General features: G+C 39.9%; 2 protein-coding genes across 2 annotated transcripts in view; both read right to left on the bottom strand.

Moving 5' to 3' along the window:
• Positions 1 to 834: 834 nt before the first annotated feature.
• LOC101875798 (biogenesis of lysosome-related organelles complex 1 subunit 4) lies at positions 835 to 7858 on the bottom strand. The gene is made up of 5 exons (XM_005153587.3): positions 7618 to 7858; positions 7154 to 7225; positions 6010 to 6111; positions 5092 to 5226; positions 835 to 1819 (listed from the first exon to the last, which is right to left on the bottom strand). The coding sequence occupies exons 1-5, from the start codon at positions 7828 to 7830 to the stop codon at positions 1718 to 1720; spliced, it is 624 nt and encodes a 207-aa protein (XP_005153644.1). The 5' UTR covers positions 7831 to 7858; the 3' UTR covers positions 835 to 1717.
• Positions 7859 to 8980: 1122 nt separating this feature from the next.
• LOC101875966 (partitioning defective 6 homolog gamma) overlaps positions 8981 to 15634 on the bottom strand; it is a 62845-nt gene continuing 56191 nt past the window's right edge. The window contains exon 3 of the mRNA XM_034068166.1: positions 8981 to 11773. Coding sequence (XP_033924057.1) covers positions 10914 to 11773 — 860 coding nt within the window. The 3' untranslated portion in view covers positions 8981 to 10913. The remainder of the gene's footprint in view (positions 11774 to 15634) is intronic.

Below are 15634 nucleotides of genomic sequence, written 5' to 3'. Positions count from 1 at the left end.
ATTCAGCAGAGAGCAAAGTTCTTAAAAAATTACTAATTTCATTAGAAATTTGTTTTAAAGTTACTTTAAAATGTTTTGTAATGTCAGCATAAGTGTGTTTAAGAGTATTTGACCGTGTAGCCTTATGTTGCCACACTAAGCAGCCATTTTATTAGATTTCACTGAAGAGGGATAAGCTTTCAGACTATTTATGCATAACCTGAAAAGTACCACACCTTTTGGAAATGCAAGTGTTGCTGCAGTGGAATACCTAAATAGCGAAATAACTATGAAAGCAGCAAGGAGTATGGGAAGCAAGAGGAGGCCCTTCTTCAAAGGTAAACGGCTCTACCTTTCTGCATGTTGACATGTAACATTTTTTTTCTAGATTCTCTATGTTAAAATTGGTGTAAGTTTTACATTACAACTGTTTTTGGAACCTACTAATTTTAACTTCACAATCTTTTTTTTAATTTTTACTAAATGTTGCTTTACATACTATTTAGAACCTGATCCCCTCTGCTGTTTGAAGACAAGACCATAGGGTTTTCAAAGCTTTAGCTATTAATATATAATCCTTGATCTACAACTGCATACTTTTTTTGTGCTTGCACAAAGTCACCAGACATTTTCTCCCTAATGCATTCTCTATTCCCCTGATATTTGAATTTTGCATATTTCTAGTGAGTTATACTGGTACTACAACAGCAGTGATAAAATTGTTGTTCAGAGGAATACAACAATTTATGAGTAATACCTGCTATGCACTATATGAGGCTGTATGCAAAAAGGTCTTCAGGAACCGTGGTGCAGTTTGAGGCTGTCAGATGAAATGCAAGATCACAACAACAGGGGTTAGATAGCTATTAGTTTATTGATAATATACTCATCCTGCAATCAGCAGGGAATCCCAATAACCACACGAGAGGGTTGAGAGGGAAAAATAGACAGCCTGGCCAGGCACCTGATTGAGGCTCAACCCAGGGACACCATTGCCTCAACTTTTTGACAGCAGGTTAAACATATAAACACATATATCCTATGCCCACCTGGTTACACATCAAACAATACAATGCTGCAATAATTAGAATCTCAGGTCACTTCGACATGATGATCGTCAGTGGGGGCAGGATGTTTGCTTTGTGAACTGGGATTAGACTATGTTCATTGATCCATGCTCTTGACTCCTCACCGAGCTTCCATGTACTCCCCTTGCAACCTGTACATCCCAACGCAGTGCATTTCTCTGTACAAACTGCAGCGACCAGGTTTCAATACTTGGAGTAGATTATTTCATGCATAGTTTTTCTTTCACCCCAATAAGTACATTGCAGGGGGAGAAACAATCAAACAAAAAAACGAAGGCCCACATCTTTGTGGTATTGCTATTTACACTTGCAGCAGCACAAGTATTTGTGTGTTAAAAAATTTATATATAAAATTGTTTCCTATTATTTATCTATTTTAAAAAGGAAGAAAAAAAATCTAATGCAAAAGTATTCTTACATTCCTTCCCCAAAATAATCTGAAAATTTATACTGTGCTTTAGGAAGACTTTTGAAATAATGTGCACAAAAAAAATTACCTGAAAAATACTGCCTGAAGGAAGACAGTGAGAATCAGAATGGCAATATGCCACTGATAATGTTAAAAAACGCAGCAATTTTGAGGCTAGTATTTCTTTTGTTCACTTGGCTGTCTCTATTCTGGCTGATTCACATCAATCCCAAAGCAGAAATCATTGGTAGGGTGCTTCATTAAGACATGGAAAATAGTCTTCAGTCTTGAAGAGGACTGGAGGTTCATAGAGGGTCTGTTGTTGTCGTGAGGAAGATGATTTCTGCAAATTAGAGACATTTATTTTCACCTTCTTGAAAAAGTAAGTTTTAAAACAAAGCCTACAGAGCTAAAATACAAAACAAGAGTTGTAAAGACATACTTCTTCATTAGGCAAATTTTTAACCATAGTTCAGATGGGTCTGACATATGCTAGTGAAAAAAAATAGCTTTTGACCTTTGGCATTCAATCACCTGAACAGACTCAGTCCTGGAAAGTGTATGACATGCCAGCTTTGCAGGAGCCAGACAGGTAATCTTCTCCAGCTGATGGTATAGTCATAGTAACCTTTATCTTTCCAGAACCATATACCACTGCCTTTCCTGCTCCAGTCTTTGAATTCCCTTCAGCTGCTTCCTTTGAGTTAACCCTAAACTGTGTTCTCACTTACTTAGTGAAAAAGTTTCATACAGAAACACTTAGCAAATGTTGCTTTCAAGAAGGTTGCTGCTCCTGTTGAGCTTATTCACCAAGTATATGTTAGAATATACGTACTATGACATACCATTAAAAATAATACAGTAGTGGACTGGAAAAGAACTGTTAACACTTTTTTTCAGGAAAAGTGTACATGCTTCTTTTAAATACTAACTGTACATTGTTTTGCTATACCAAATGGCTCATTTCAAGAGACAACAGCAAGGACCACTACATGTCAGCCTTCCTGTTTGTAAATAACATTGCACTGCAACACAGACCCAGAGTATATTTTCAATACATGGTCTTAAATAGAAGGCTTGAAATCAAGACTTCATTAATTGAAAATTATTTTGGACTCATGAAAAGATTTTGATGAACTATTTTGCAGACCTATCAGTCAGTTTGTCTGCAGAGTTCTTCAGGTACTTTTTTTGCCTGTTTGGGATGAGGAAATCAGAGTCTTCACTAATAATAAAGTTAAAAGCATACCTATTATCATTGGTTTACTTTGAGTTTGGAATGCTTTTATAGGACCAAAATGACGATGTAAATAAGTGTATCTACAGAACAGCTAAGTGGATTTTTTCCAATATTCAGCTGAGTTGTATACTTGCACTACATAGGAAATAAGTACATATTCTCTTGTTCTATCCAAAAGTACAGATTTATGACATTTAAATTATATTTGTCTGTAACTTTACAGTACTGTAACTTGCTCCGAAATAAGCTTGTTTTGCCATTCCAGTTGCAATGAAATAAAAAAAAAAAAAAAATATATATATATATACACAAATATAAAAATGGATCTATAAATAGTGGATATTACCAATGCTCATAGAATCACAGAACAGTCTGGGTTGGAAGGGACCTAAAAGTTCATCTAGTTCCAGCCCACTCGCCACAGGCTGGGACATCTTCCACTAGACGAGGCTGCTCAAAGCCCCATCCAGCCTGGCCTTGAACACTTCCAGGGTTGGGGCAGCCATAGCTTCTCTGGGCAACCTGTTCCAGAGCCTCACCACTCTCATAGCAAAGAACTTCTTCCTAACATCTAGTCTAAATCTCCCCTCCTTTAGCTTAAAATGATCTCTATATCAGAAATTTTGCCAAATGTAAAAAACAATCTTAGAAGTCAAAGTTCTGCTTTTAAAAATTATTTCCTATCCTGTACTGCCCTGTGAGAAAACACCTGGCAAGTAAGGAAAACTAAGGCTGCAGGTATTCTGCAACTCCTGACACTGACTTAAGAGGTGCTATATTTACATATGTGAAAGAACAGGATAATTTCAATCTAGTGAGGAAATTCATAGGCAGGTACAGTAGCTACAGTTACCTAAGTACACATCTATGATGAGTTATTTTTGCTGCTGCTCAGGAGGCACTTCTACCTTTTGGCAAAAAGTCTACATCCTTAGCGAATTAGAATTTTTACAGTACTGTACTTTATGCTGACTGGTATTCACAAGGGAAGAACTTGAGGCAAAAGCTGAATGGGAGATTACAAATACACAACTTGAGAAACACAAAGTATATCCTTTGTGTAAAGAAACAAATACATTTAAATTAGGAGAGACTTGATTAAATTCAAATTGTAGCAGTGAAACATGAAGTACAGCTACAGTGAAAATCCCTACATTGGTGTAGCCTCCTTTTCCAAAGCATTGCTATATTGAGTATGCTAGCTACATGTCAGGCATGAGGAGAAACCTCCTCAGACATTTTATTTCAGACATGCCTGTGTTTACTAGTGAAAATAGGTATTTTACTATGCAATACTCAGTACCACTGCAGAACAATGGCCTGCCTTTTAGTTACTAAATTAATCTCAGTAAGTTCTGAGTGCTGATTTTACTGTTAGCCACACTCAGATGAAGAAATCACTGGATGTGCCAGGCTCAGCTTGCTGACACTTTGATAGGCTTTCCACCTTAGTGATGTGGAAAAACATGCTAAGTGGACAAAACACTCTCAGGAACACTAACAAAAGCACTTAAGAACTTTCAAACTTTTCAATTGAAGATTCTCATTCCATGGTTGACAACCGTTTTGAGCAACAAAATAAAAAATACGCTGAATATTCTACAAGGCAACTGCTGCAGTTGTTTGGTTTTGTAACTGCACCATAAATAGCAGCTTTGTGCTGGTCTTTAAAAAAAGAAAATATGACATCACTCTACACCTGAACACCAACAAAAATGAAGGAATGAGAGATTAACTAACTTAAAGGCTGCATTAAAGAACAGGTTCCTTGTCACTTCAAGTCCTCTGCAGACAAAAGCTCCATGTAGTAAAGAGGGAAGAGAGAGAAAACTGCATCCTTAGAAAGTTTAACAAGGTGCTTACATGACTGCTGAACCGTGTGGACTGAATATAAACAGTACCTTTATTTTAAAAACAGTGTTGTGTAACTGCCATTTCCTTCTTTGACAATATTTCTGCAGTGATATTATCAATGGAGTACAATTATTTAACAGTTTTGTCTGTACAGGCTCTTTCTACTTGCACTGCGTACCATTAGAGATCAGGGGTGCTTTCATATAAAGGCTTGTGCAGTATGTACTTGTTTGTACCCTCCATGGTCTCTTGGTGTATTCAGCCTTATTTTGGAAAGTTACATAGATCTTTGTAAGAATTTGTGATTTTTAAGGTTTTTGTTTGTTTTGGTGTTTGTTTTTTTTTTTGTATACATATATATTTATTATCAAGTCTAAGAACTTTTCCAAAATCCCAATAAAGTATATAAGAGTTTTGCAGTTAAATTCAGTTATATGTATAACAAACTTTTATTACTTTGATCACCTACTCAGGTAAGCAGAGTACCTAAGCTGGTCACATGGGAACAAAACTTCACTTACATTAAGGAAGGATGGTATGCTGATTGTGTGCAAGATTTTCTTGAATGTGCTTGGAAAAGCTCCAAAGTCTGTTTCTGCCTTTGTGACCTGTTCTTCCAGTCCGGCTACGCTATTGCTGATCATCTTCACAAAAGCCTAGTGTGAAAAAAAAAAGCCCAGAACCAAAAGAAATCCAACTTTTCAGTAACAAATTAAAATTGACTACAGGTTGCATAAAAGCAGTGAAATAAAAGTTCCATTACTTAATTAAGTCAAAACCTCTATGCTTTATTTCCCTTCTAGCTGAAAGTCTATTTTATTGCTAAAAAAAAAAAAAAATACTTGGAATACTTAAAAGTCTTCAAAACCAGGTTAAGCACAATGAAGTAATCAGTCTTCCTTTTCCTATCTGCCTTTCAAATAACTAATTTAGACTTCTTAGTATCTAGAGTTCCATCTGCCTTTCTACTAAAACTGGGACCAAGGACCTGAATGACAGTTTTGAAGTTTTAACAGCATCAGTAGACCCTCCATTCCAGTAGTACCCAAGTAGCTCCTACAACAATAATTTTGAAGGATACTACAGCAGAAACCAAACCAGAACAACAACAACAAAAAAAAAACAAGAAAAAAACCCCACGCAACAGAAAGATGAAAAAATTGTATTACTGCTTTCTGAAAAACCTGTCTTGCTTCAAGCAGTAAATAAAAATATATATTTTTTAGTAGAATAACCTCAGTCTTCAGAAATCCTTAAAAAAAAATGTATTATCTTTATTAAGCTTGAAGCACTGAACCCAGACTGGACATGGGAGAACAAACCAGATCTGAGTCCACTCTCCATACGTACATGTATAAACACACAATTACAGGACATCATTGATTGTCCCTGCCCCCTGCTAAGAAATAGAATACATCTAGAAAATTTTAAATACTTACCTCTAGCTTGTCAATCTTCCTGTATATGTGCCTCATTTTTGTAGCTTTTGTGTAAATTTCAGGTATACTTTCATTGATAACGTGAGAGGAATCACTTCGAATCTAAAGATGATTCAAAGAAATAACACAAATATTAATGAATAAAACAAAATGGTTAGTAGATTTCACTCTAGAAACTAGAACTGAGCTCCAATTAACAGATTAAAAATCAGTTTTGAAAGTCAGATTAGCATAAAAATATTAATTAAAACTAACTTCTTTGTATAGTTTAGAGGGTAACTTTGAAGAAAATTTATTTTCTATGGGCAAAAATATTTACCTTTATAATTATATTAAAAATGGGCTGCTACAGCCTTAACAAAACCAAGAGATGGAACATTTCCCAAGACATACTGGAGTCAAATACACTAAACTTTTGACTTAAGTTTTGCTACCTGTACATTTTGTCAAATTTGCTAAAAAAAAAAAAAAAAAGTCAGGCCACAAAATCTTGTTTTAACTGTATACAAAATCTCATTTTATTGTTATAAAAAAAAAAAAACCAACAAAAGTTCCCCTGCGAGTAGCACAGAGGAACCTCACATGCTACACTGTAAAAGATAATCAGTAACACCAGTGTCAGCTTATAACTTTCCATTCGCTTGCTCAGTTTCCACGCTGCAAAAGTGAAAACAAAGATGCCTTTATGATGAAAAGGCCCCCTAAAGATAAATCTAGCTTTGGAGGCTTGGCAACTCTGATTAGATACTTTGATTACCAAAGCCACAGAGGAGGTCTTTATATATTTTAGAGGAGAAGCAAACTATCATGCTGTTCTTTTAAACATCTGTCACTGTGCCATTTAAAACAGAGTTCCATGTATGTGCACACACAAATATACAGTTATGAAAATACACAGTTTTACAACTTACAGCTATATAGCCCATAGTTGTATATAGGCATGTTTTGCTTGGACATGAAAGTCTAATAGTTTTCACCCATGAGTTATCTAATTATGAAAACAAGTTATCTAATCAACAAATATGCTTACTAGAACCTGCCTAGACCAGAGGTTGCTTCCTACATCTGTTGCACTTAAAAGCAGAAACAGACATTAAACTATATTCTGACTCCAAAAGCACAAGTACACACACGTTATACATACAATGTCCAGCATTCCCACGAATTCATCCACTCTGGTTAGCAAATCATCTAGGTTCTTGTCCAAGGTTTCTATCTGCAAAACAGAAACCGTTTAAGGATACCTGAAAAGACGCAAATCCCTAGGTTCTCTCAGAGAAAGCCTCCGAGTCCAGACCCCAGTCAGACCACCACCACCTGAACAACAAACCCCTGGCTTCCCCACCTCCCGGCCAGGAACCGCGCAACGACTCGACACACCGGCACAAAACCGCTTCGAGAGCCTGGAACAGGCGCCGGGTGCTGACCCGCCCCGCTCCCGAAGGCCAGTGATGCCTTCCCCGTCCCGCCCGCACGGCCGGGGCAGCCGAGCTCCGTGGCCGGAACGCGCCGGCGGGGAAGGACCCGGGAAGCCGGGCAGGCCGGGCCGCAGGGACGGAGCGGTGAGGAGGCACCCCCCTGGTACCCTGTCCCGGCGCGGCCCCTCACCTCATCGCTGAAGAGGCTGCGGTCAGCCAGCAGGTACGCGGAGTAGGCAGCGGCGGTGGCGCTGAGCAACGCCTCCAAGGTGTCCTCGTCCTCCGGCTCCCCGAGGCCGGAGGCACTGCTGTGGCTCTGGGAGACATGCCCGCTGTCCACGCCAGGGCAGGCGCCCGGCAGCTCAGCCCCACCGCTCTCCCCTGGCCCCGCTGCGGCCGCCATCACTCTGCAGCCCTCCTCTTCCCCTCACGCGTTGGAGGCGGAGCGGGGCCGGCGCAGCCGCACACCCGGCTGGCGGAGCTTGGAGCGGCCCGGCCCCGCGGCCTGCCCCTGCCCGTTGCGACGGGAGTGGGGCCGGCCGGAGGTAACGCCGGGGCCAGAGCACGGAGGCGTCGTGCTCCTGTCCTGCTGTTGGGCCTCTCAAACACCGTAGGAAGTGCTGCCTCTCACAGGCCCAGGCTGTGGCCTCCGAGCTGCCCCAGCCGTACGCTTGGAATCAGGGACTGAAATGTGGCTCCCCTTGTAAAAACGTTTGTGGAGGGTTTGCCCTCAGCCACCCGCGTTTAAAACCCCATCCGGCAACTTGACCTCACAGCCTGAGAGGCCTCAAAACGTGAAGCCGAACCGGCTCCATCCCATTTCTTCACAGCGGTTTCTGCGGGCAAGTCTGTACTGGGAACGCAGTTAATGTGCAAACACAGCTAATTCCAATTACCAATATGGTACATGCAAAATTAGAAACTTCCCCCCCCCCCCCGTTTATCTTATTTGCATCAAATGTTTGCAAGCCTTAGGAATTATTTTGCAAAGTGTTAGCTCTAAAGCTCATATATCAATATTTTGCTGTTCTCAGCTTGTAACATGTTTTGGGTATAATACTTTCACACTGATGTGTGAAATGCAACTTATGTTTCCTTCTTCCTGGGATGAATTAGTTGGATGAGTTTGTGTATTTCCGTATTATCTCACTTTATTTGGACAGTGACACAGAGCAGTCTCCAGTGTGGCAGCACAGCAGTAATCCGGAGGTGTTGAGGGCTGTTCCTGAAGAACCAGAACTACCCCCGGTCCTCCAAGTCAGGAAATGTAGAAGGCCTACGAGGAATGCAGCAAACCACTTGCTTCCCATGGGAATCAGTGTACCCGTACCCTTTAGAAAAGGCAGTACTGGTTAAGAAACATTACAGAAAGAAACTTGGTATCACTAACACCTCCAGGAATCCAAGGCTGTACCCTATGGAGAAAATCAGTACTGTAACTGGTTACTTATTTGAAGAGTCACCAAAACAAGGTATCTTGTTTCTACTGGGACAGGAGATACTTCCACAGAAAGGTGTGCTTGTGCACAGGGAAAAGGATAATAGCATAGAAGTAAGACAGTGCACATTTTATTGCAGACAGGTCACATTTTCATCAGTTAAATAAGGTAAAACAGGTAACTTCAGCCAGACAAATCCACTTATTCACAAAAGTAGTCTTATTTAAGGTGTAACAGTGTTGCTGCTCAGATGGTCTGACTGAAGCATATCCAGCTATTCAGTTTTTTTTACTGCACCAATAATCGGATTTTTTTTTTTAATGAAAACCTTTGGTAAAGCACAAACACAGTTTTAAGATGAACACAATCAATGTTCTATTCTTACTGTGCTGAGAGAAGTAAGTACAGCTCTTTAACTGCTGTGATACCTAGAAAAGGTTTAAATCGAGTAAGTGAAAGAATTTTAAAATAAACTTTTAAAGCAAATCTAAAAAGAAATAAACTAAGTTCAATGTCCCAAATGCATTTAACAATGAGCAGAAGACTGGTTGTTCCACAGGTATTCTGTCCTTTGTCCAGCCATTACAGATTCCAGAATGGAATGTAACTTTTTCAAACCAAGACTTCTGAGTTTTCATCTCCATACAATATTTAAGAAATGTCTATTCCACCATATAAAAAAGCTTTAATGTACTACAAAGTTAAAAACAAAAAGCAAATGACACAAGCTAAAAGTAGAAAAATACACTGTGAAACATTTATATTTTGTTCCTTACACTGATCCAAGATATAACAAAATATTTTAGATTAGACCACTTTGATCAATTCATGGCATTTTCAGAAGCAGACAGTTAATCGACTCATCAGTCACTGGCTACCCACCAGCCAGCATCCAGTAAGCATGTCTGACCATCGCAAACATCCAGTATATTTTAAGTTTCCAGAAATCCTGTGCAGACATTAAGCTTTATTACTAGAAGAGTCCAAAAATAACAGAAGTATTCTAAGTTAGGTTTTGGCAGCCAGTCAGCATCCCTCCTTTGTAGAGCAATTAGCCAACCTTTTCTAGAGGAAAGACCTTGCGGTTTAGGTCTCCCCAAAAGCACAGCGAGGACTTGTCAGCTCTGAGGTGAAGGGGACAGTCCTAGCACACTCTGCCACTTGTGTCACCTAATCTCTTGCAGCCTTAAATCTCACATGAACCATGATACTGAAAAAAAGAGAGATGATGGGGCAAAAAAAAAAAAGAGGTATTATCTAATAAATATCGATAAAGAATACATTTACACATAATGGTGCCTGAACCCTACTTTTATGCCCTTACTGCCGTGTTTTTCTTGCACGCAGGGCTGCTTCTGAACAGCAGGTGGTGCTGCATCCACAGCAGTAACAGCAACATCCTCCAACATCCCCTCCCTACGCTTTAAAAATACATATATATAGTTTCATCTGGAAAATGTATTTGCAGCATCTCCCTAACGTTATTACCACCAGAATAGGAAACCGGTATGTTTAAAGAGCTTGTCTGGATTAGACATAAGGTTGCAAATATGGTGTAAACAAGTTAGTGGAAGGTCTGTAAGTAACGGTAGAAGATGGGATGGCTATTAAGGAGGTCTCTCTTTAAACTGGTATTAGAAGAAAACCAGGTTCCACTTCAAATAGACATATCTGTTACTATTAAAATCTAACTCATATACATGCATGTATAAATACATCCACCCATGCACTCAAGCCCACGTATGTAGCACTGCCATTGGTAGCCTGTAAGATTGCTTAGATTTACACCAACTAAACCAAGTATGTGTTCTCACTTTAGGGCTGGGACATAAACCAGGTTTTACACTCTGGCTTTCTCCTGACAAATTTTGCAGTGCATGACAGTTTTATGTCTAACTCCAGATGCCACATTTCCTAGAAAGCAACAATCTTCTGCACTCGTGAGGTCTATGAGAATACCAACTCTGTTTAGTGCATAATGTTGCTGCAACAGTCAATTGTCCCAATCGGCACTTAAGACTGAAAGGAGAGCTTTGCAGAATTGCTACTAAAGTGTAATGACTGTTCCATCCTCCTCAATACCTCCTCTGGGGATAACCAGACTGTGTCGGGGATCAGTTTTTAAGGAACTGAGTAATTTATGGATGTTGCCATTGCTTTCTCGGCCAGAGTTGTTGTTGAACACCAGGTCCCTTTGAAGTCTGTGGCTAAGGCTGCTGCCGTTGATTCGAGAGAGGCTACTGGAAGTAAGGCTGTGCAGTTTAGGAATGTGCTGTGGCTCCAAACCACCCTCGATGACAATGTCAGCCTCTTCATCACTCTCCATTTCATCAGGGTGGAAGTTCTGCAGCATGTGGGATGCGGGCAAGCTGTGGTGGCTCGCAGTGCTGTCTGTAGACTGGCCAGAGCTACCAGACATCCTACTGCTCCGAATTATATTGTTCCTCTGGTTTGCTGGCTTGACCGTGATAATAAGATTATGGCTGTTGGCAATCATCATGTCTGTGACTTGATCGAGAGTCTTTCCTGCTACTTCAATGCCGTTAACTTCCAGGACTTCATCATTCACAGCCAGCAAGCCAGTGCTCTCTGCTAAGCCTCCAGGAACCATACGAGAGATGAAGATACCAGGTACCTTTTCTAGTCCATGAGGAGTAACCCTTACGCTGGTGCCATCACGAATGTAAAATCCTAAGGGTTTCTCACACCCATGTCGATACAGCCTCACCCTCCTGTGTGTTTCAGGAAGAATGTCCACATCGATTATGGATGACACTGGTCTAAAATCATGAGGCATGCTGATGTTAATGTGAGGACGCCGGCGGAGATTGTCATTGCGGAGAGTCACCAGAGCCTTCTTCTTTCTTGATAGTGTGTTGGTCCCAAAATTGCTGTAGTCTACTTCATCTGAAAAAGGAATAGCACCAATGTATCAATCAAACAGATAATAACACAACCTACAGGGCATTTACCTGTTAAATCTGCTTCAGTGAATCCACACTCCTAATGATATGGAAAAATCAAACAGATTCTTCCACTTACTCTAACCTTCATTTCATTTCATGTCCATCACCACAACATTCAGAATGAGTGAGCTGTTTTCAATGACTACCCATATTCCTTCCATATTTTGAGGGAAAAAGACTTTCGATTCTCAACTTTCTGTGTAAGCAAGAGGCCCAGTAGAAGAAGCAAGGAGAAAGAAACTATGCTGCTGCCTAGTCCATATGCTAAGGACCACAGAACAAACATGGACTCACACATTCACTCCTGCCCTTGCAAGGAAGATCCATAGGAAAACAGCCTATGGTCTGCTGTTTAAGGAATTGTTTTAGTACTTCAGTCTCTGTAGTGGTTATCTCAAGGGCATGTGCAAAGTGATCAGCTTTAAATCAGCCAAGTAATATGACAAATTATTCCCTATAAGAAGCTCAGATCGTGCTTTGCATAAGAAAGTACTTAGTAATGAAGCTGTTAGCATACAAATGCACCTCACATTAAAAATACCGTGCATATTCTAAACATGAAGCATATACTAGCTGTAAAATTATTTCACCTGGGGTTTAAGCATGCTAACACTTTTCAGATAAACTAACAGACCTTCAGCTTATTCTACTGTTGAAAATGAGCAGTAAAATACAGAACGATTACAGAACTGCCACTAAGAAAATTATCTCCAACAAATTAACCTTGAATACTAATGCTTAAGAAAGACAAAACCTTTATCTGATAAATGCTTAAAAAAAGAAATGTTAGTAAAAAAAAGCATATAATGACATTTTTGTGCTTGCAAGGTCTCATTTTCAAGTCAGCTTTTGAGGCATATTAATGTCACTTTGTTGAAGTCTGTCAACAAGTTAAACAACTCAAAGGATACTAAAAGAAAGTGCTAAGCAGCAACCTGATCTAACTGAGCCTGCCTAGAGCAAGGGGTTGGATTAGCTGGCCTCCAGAAGTCTGAATTATTCTCTGATCCTACACAGTCTTTTGGGCTGGAAAAAAATAACGTGAAGACTCCAAAAAGACCATTCCTGCATTCTCGTACAACTTGTTTACATTGGCTATACTAACACTGAGGACACCACAAGGCATCTAGGAAAGTCATACTGAAGGAAAAGCTCCTGTGAAATAGAGTCCTTACACAAGTTTGTTGTGTTTAATGTCATACTGTCCTCCTCCCAGGTCATACAGAACTACAGCCTTAAACACTGAATTCTGCTCACCCTCACAATTCACTGATAAATTTCTGTGACAGTCCAATGAAAACAACTTGGGGATTTAGATTTAGAATTGAAATTCTTCCTCACTTGAAACACAGCGCTGTAGAACAGCAACGCTGTACCTTATAGCCCAAGACAACTTTCATCCCAAAATTCCAACTTAAGATGGCAATTAAAATTTCACATGGATTTGTGTGTTTAAGGCCATGTCTTGCAGTACTGGCAAACCAAACTCAAAACAAAAGCTACATCCCTTAAAGACTAAAAGAATTAAGCTAGTGAGCCCAATTTATTTCACTGGAGGTAAAATGAAACACATGTCCTAGTTACCCATCTATTCCCTAAAAGCACCTGGGTTCTCTCCCTGTTAGCCAAGTTACTTTAAGGCAGACTTGCAAAAGCTTTACCAAGTAATTCACCTGGGAAGATCTGTTTACAACACTGCTTTCTTCCCCTTAAATTAAACAGCAACCCAGAGAGTTAGTTCTCACAACAGGCAAGTTTGGGATAATCAGGTAGTAATGTCACAAGAGAAGTATGATGGTCCTCATAACACATACAGGTCATTTCTGAAGCAGCTTCCTTTGGATGAACTACCAACCAGGGCAACAGCACAAAAGAAATGGTTGTTCTGCATCTGTGACCTCCTCACCTGCACTCAGCCCACTAACCTGTCTCCCCAGATGATTGCTAACATTCCTAACCCCTGAGCAGCTTCAAAACAACCACCTCCTTTAATAACAAAAAGCCCAGCTTACCACAAAAATGCTATCTTTTTCCTCCAAACATGAACCAGGCAGAAGCAGGGATTACATTACAAGGGATGAAGGCAACTTTCAGTGCTGAACCCCTGACCACTCTTGGATTTAGTACTCCAGAGCTGAAGAACGTTAAAACAAAACAAACAAACAAAAAAAAACCCACAAAAAAAAAGGAACTCCATGTCCTGATGACGACTGGAATTCTGTTTTTTACAACAGTGTCATGCATTTAGTTTCCAACCCTCTCATATGTAATCCTGTGAGGGTCAAAGATGAAGTCCCAGTTTCAACAAGGAAAAGTGTTAAAACTTATTTCTCCAACCTGACAGTATGGGGATTGTTATATTACTTCTGTTCAGGATGACCTGCTCACTAGCAGTTACACTTGCTTGGAATCACCCTAAATAAATACAAATAGAATTAAATAACTAACTGAACCGCAGAACAAAGCAGCTACTTCTCCCCCTCCTCCCTGCTGATGCTATTTAGAGCCACTACTCTTCCTGCAGGAATAAAGCAAAGTATCTCTACTGATGTTTAACATCACCTGCTGCTCTGGCAGCAGAAAATCATCAGTCCCTAGCATAATGAAAAGGATTTTCCTTCCTCATGAGGTTATGCAGAGAAGTCAGGCAACAACACTCACTTTGAGGGTGATCACACTTTGGTGTATTCCCTGTTTCCAGTACAAACTGCTCAGGTGGCATGTGTCAGGCTGAAATAAAACCTGCATCATTGTATAATTTATGACACGCTTTTGATGAAGGTCAGCATCTTCTTGTTAGGTTTTAAGTTTCTCACCATATAGGATTTCCAGCAGAAATGCCATTTCAGCTAATGAAACAGACTGTGCTTGATGCCAGGTCTCAGTGAAGACCAGTATATACCATATGGAACCAGACAGAGCTCATTTTTCATGTTTCAGTTGTCACAATATCAAATTCTCCTTCTACAGAGCAAAAGGTCTACAGAAATCTTCATGCATACTGGCAGAAGTGCCATCAAGTGGCACATCCGAACAGCACTTAAATCCTCATATTTTACAAGGTGTCATGTTTTCCTATATCTTCAATTATGCCTGAGTGAAATGCTACATGCAGGTGGCAGAAGGAGAATTAGTCTCTTAGGTGCTGAACGTGACTCCCGTTTCTTAGGAGGAAGCACACTACATGGAGCTTTTTCATCTACCAGATGCAGTGCTTTCAGTCAAAGATGCATTATGATGTGCACAGATAATCCTGGATAACCACTAAACTTTGGAAGGTTTGGACTTCAATTTTACTTGTGCTCATAATTTGCTTCCTACTGAAAATACTGTTCCTGTAAAAAGAGATGAACATTTACCACAACTGGAGGACTCCTCAGCTTCCCTGTTCTCTCCTACTTGAAACCACAACCCAAATCTCCACATAAAATACTTCAAACTCTTCTGCAGACTTTGAGTACTCTTGCAATTCTCTTTGCCAAAAGCTTCAGTTTTCAGTCCATGTTAAAAACCATTTTGTTATCTGTCAATGAGTTACACAAGACCTTAAATATTTTGGCTTCACCCTTTCTGTTAATATGCACTGCCTTCTTTTTTGTTTTTCCTTAACAGAGTTGTCATTACCTAGTTATCCCTGAGGACCTTTCTATTAGAGATGATACATGCTACAGATCTCTTCATGTAGAGATATACCTGTGCTCACTTTCCTGACAATGGTGGTAGTGGTGGCATTGTTGGTTTTTTGGGGTTTTTTTTTGGCAGGTTTTTATATATTTGGGGTTTTTATTTGGTTGGTTTTTAA

The sequence above is a fragment of the Melopsittacus undulatus genome, chromosome 1 (assembly GCF_012275295.1).
Source record: "Melopsittacus undulatus isolate bMelUnd1 chromosome 1, bMelUnd1.mat.Z, whole genome shotgun sequence".
Classification (NCBI taxonomy): Eukaryota; Metazoa; Chordata; class Aves; order Psittaciformes; family Psittaculidae; genus Melopsittacus; species Melopsittacus undulatus.
Note: the sequence above shows the minus strand (reverse complement) of the source record. Positions and strands in the feature narration are given on the sequence as shown.

Bases quoted from the DNA above. Each gene is read 5' to 3' on its own strand.
- LOC101875798 (XM_005153587.3), bottom strand. From the start codon at position 7,830: ATGGCGGCCGCAGCGGGGCCAGGGGAGAGCGGTGGGGCTGAGCTGCCG. The intron at 7,226-7,617 runs GTGAGGGGCCGC...TCTGTTTTGCAG, and splicing joins GCAGCCTCTTCAGCGATGAG to ATAGAAACCTTGGACAAGAA. The intron at 5,227-6,009 runs GTAAGTATTTAA...TTTTCACACTAG, and splicing joins GGAAGATTGACAAGCTAGAG to GCTTTTGTGAAGATGATCAG.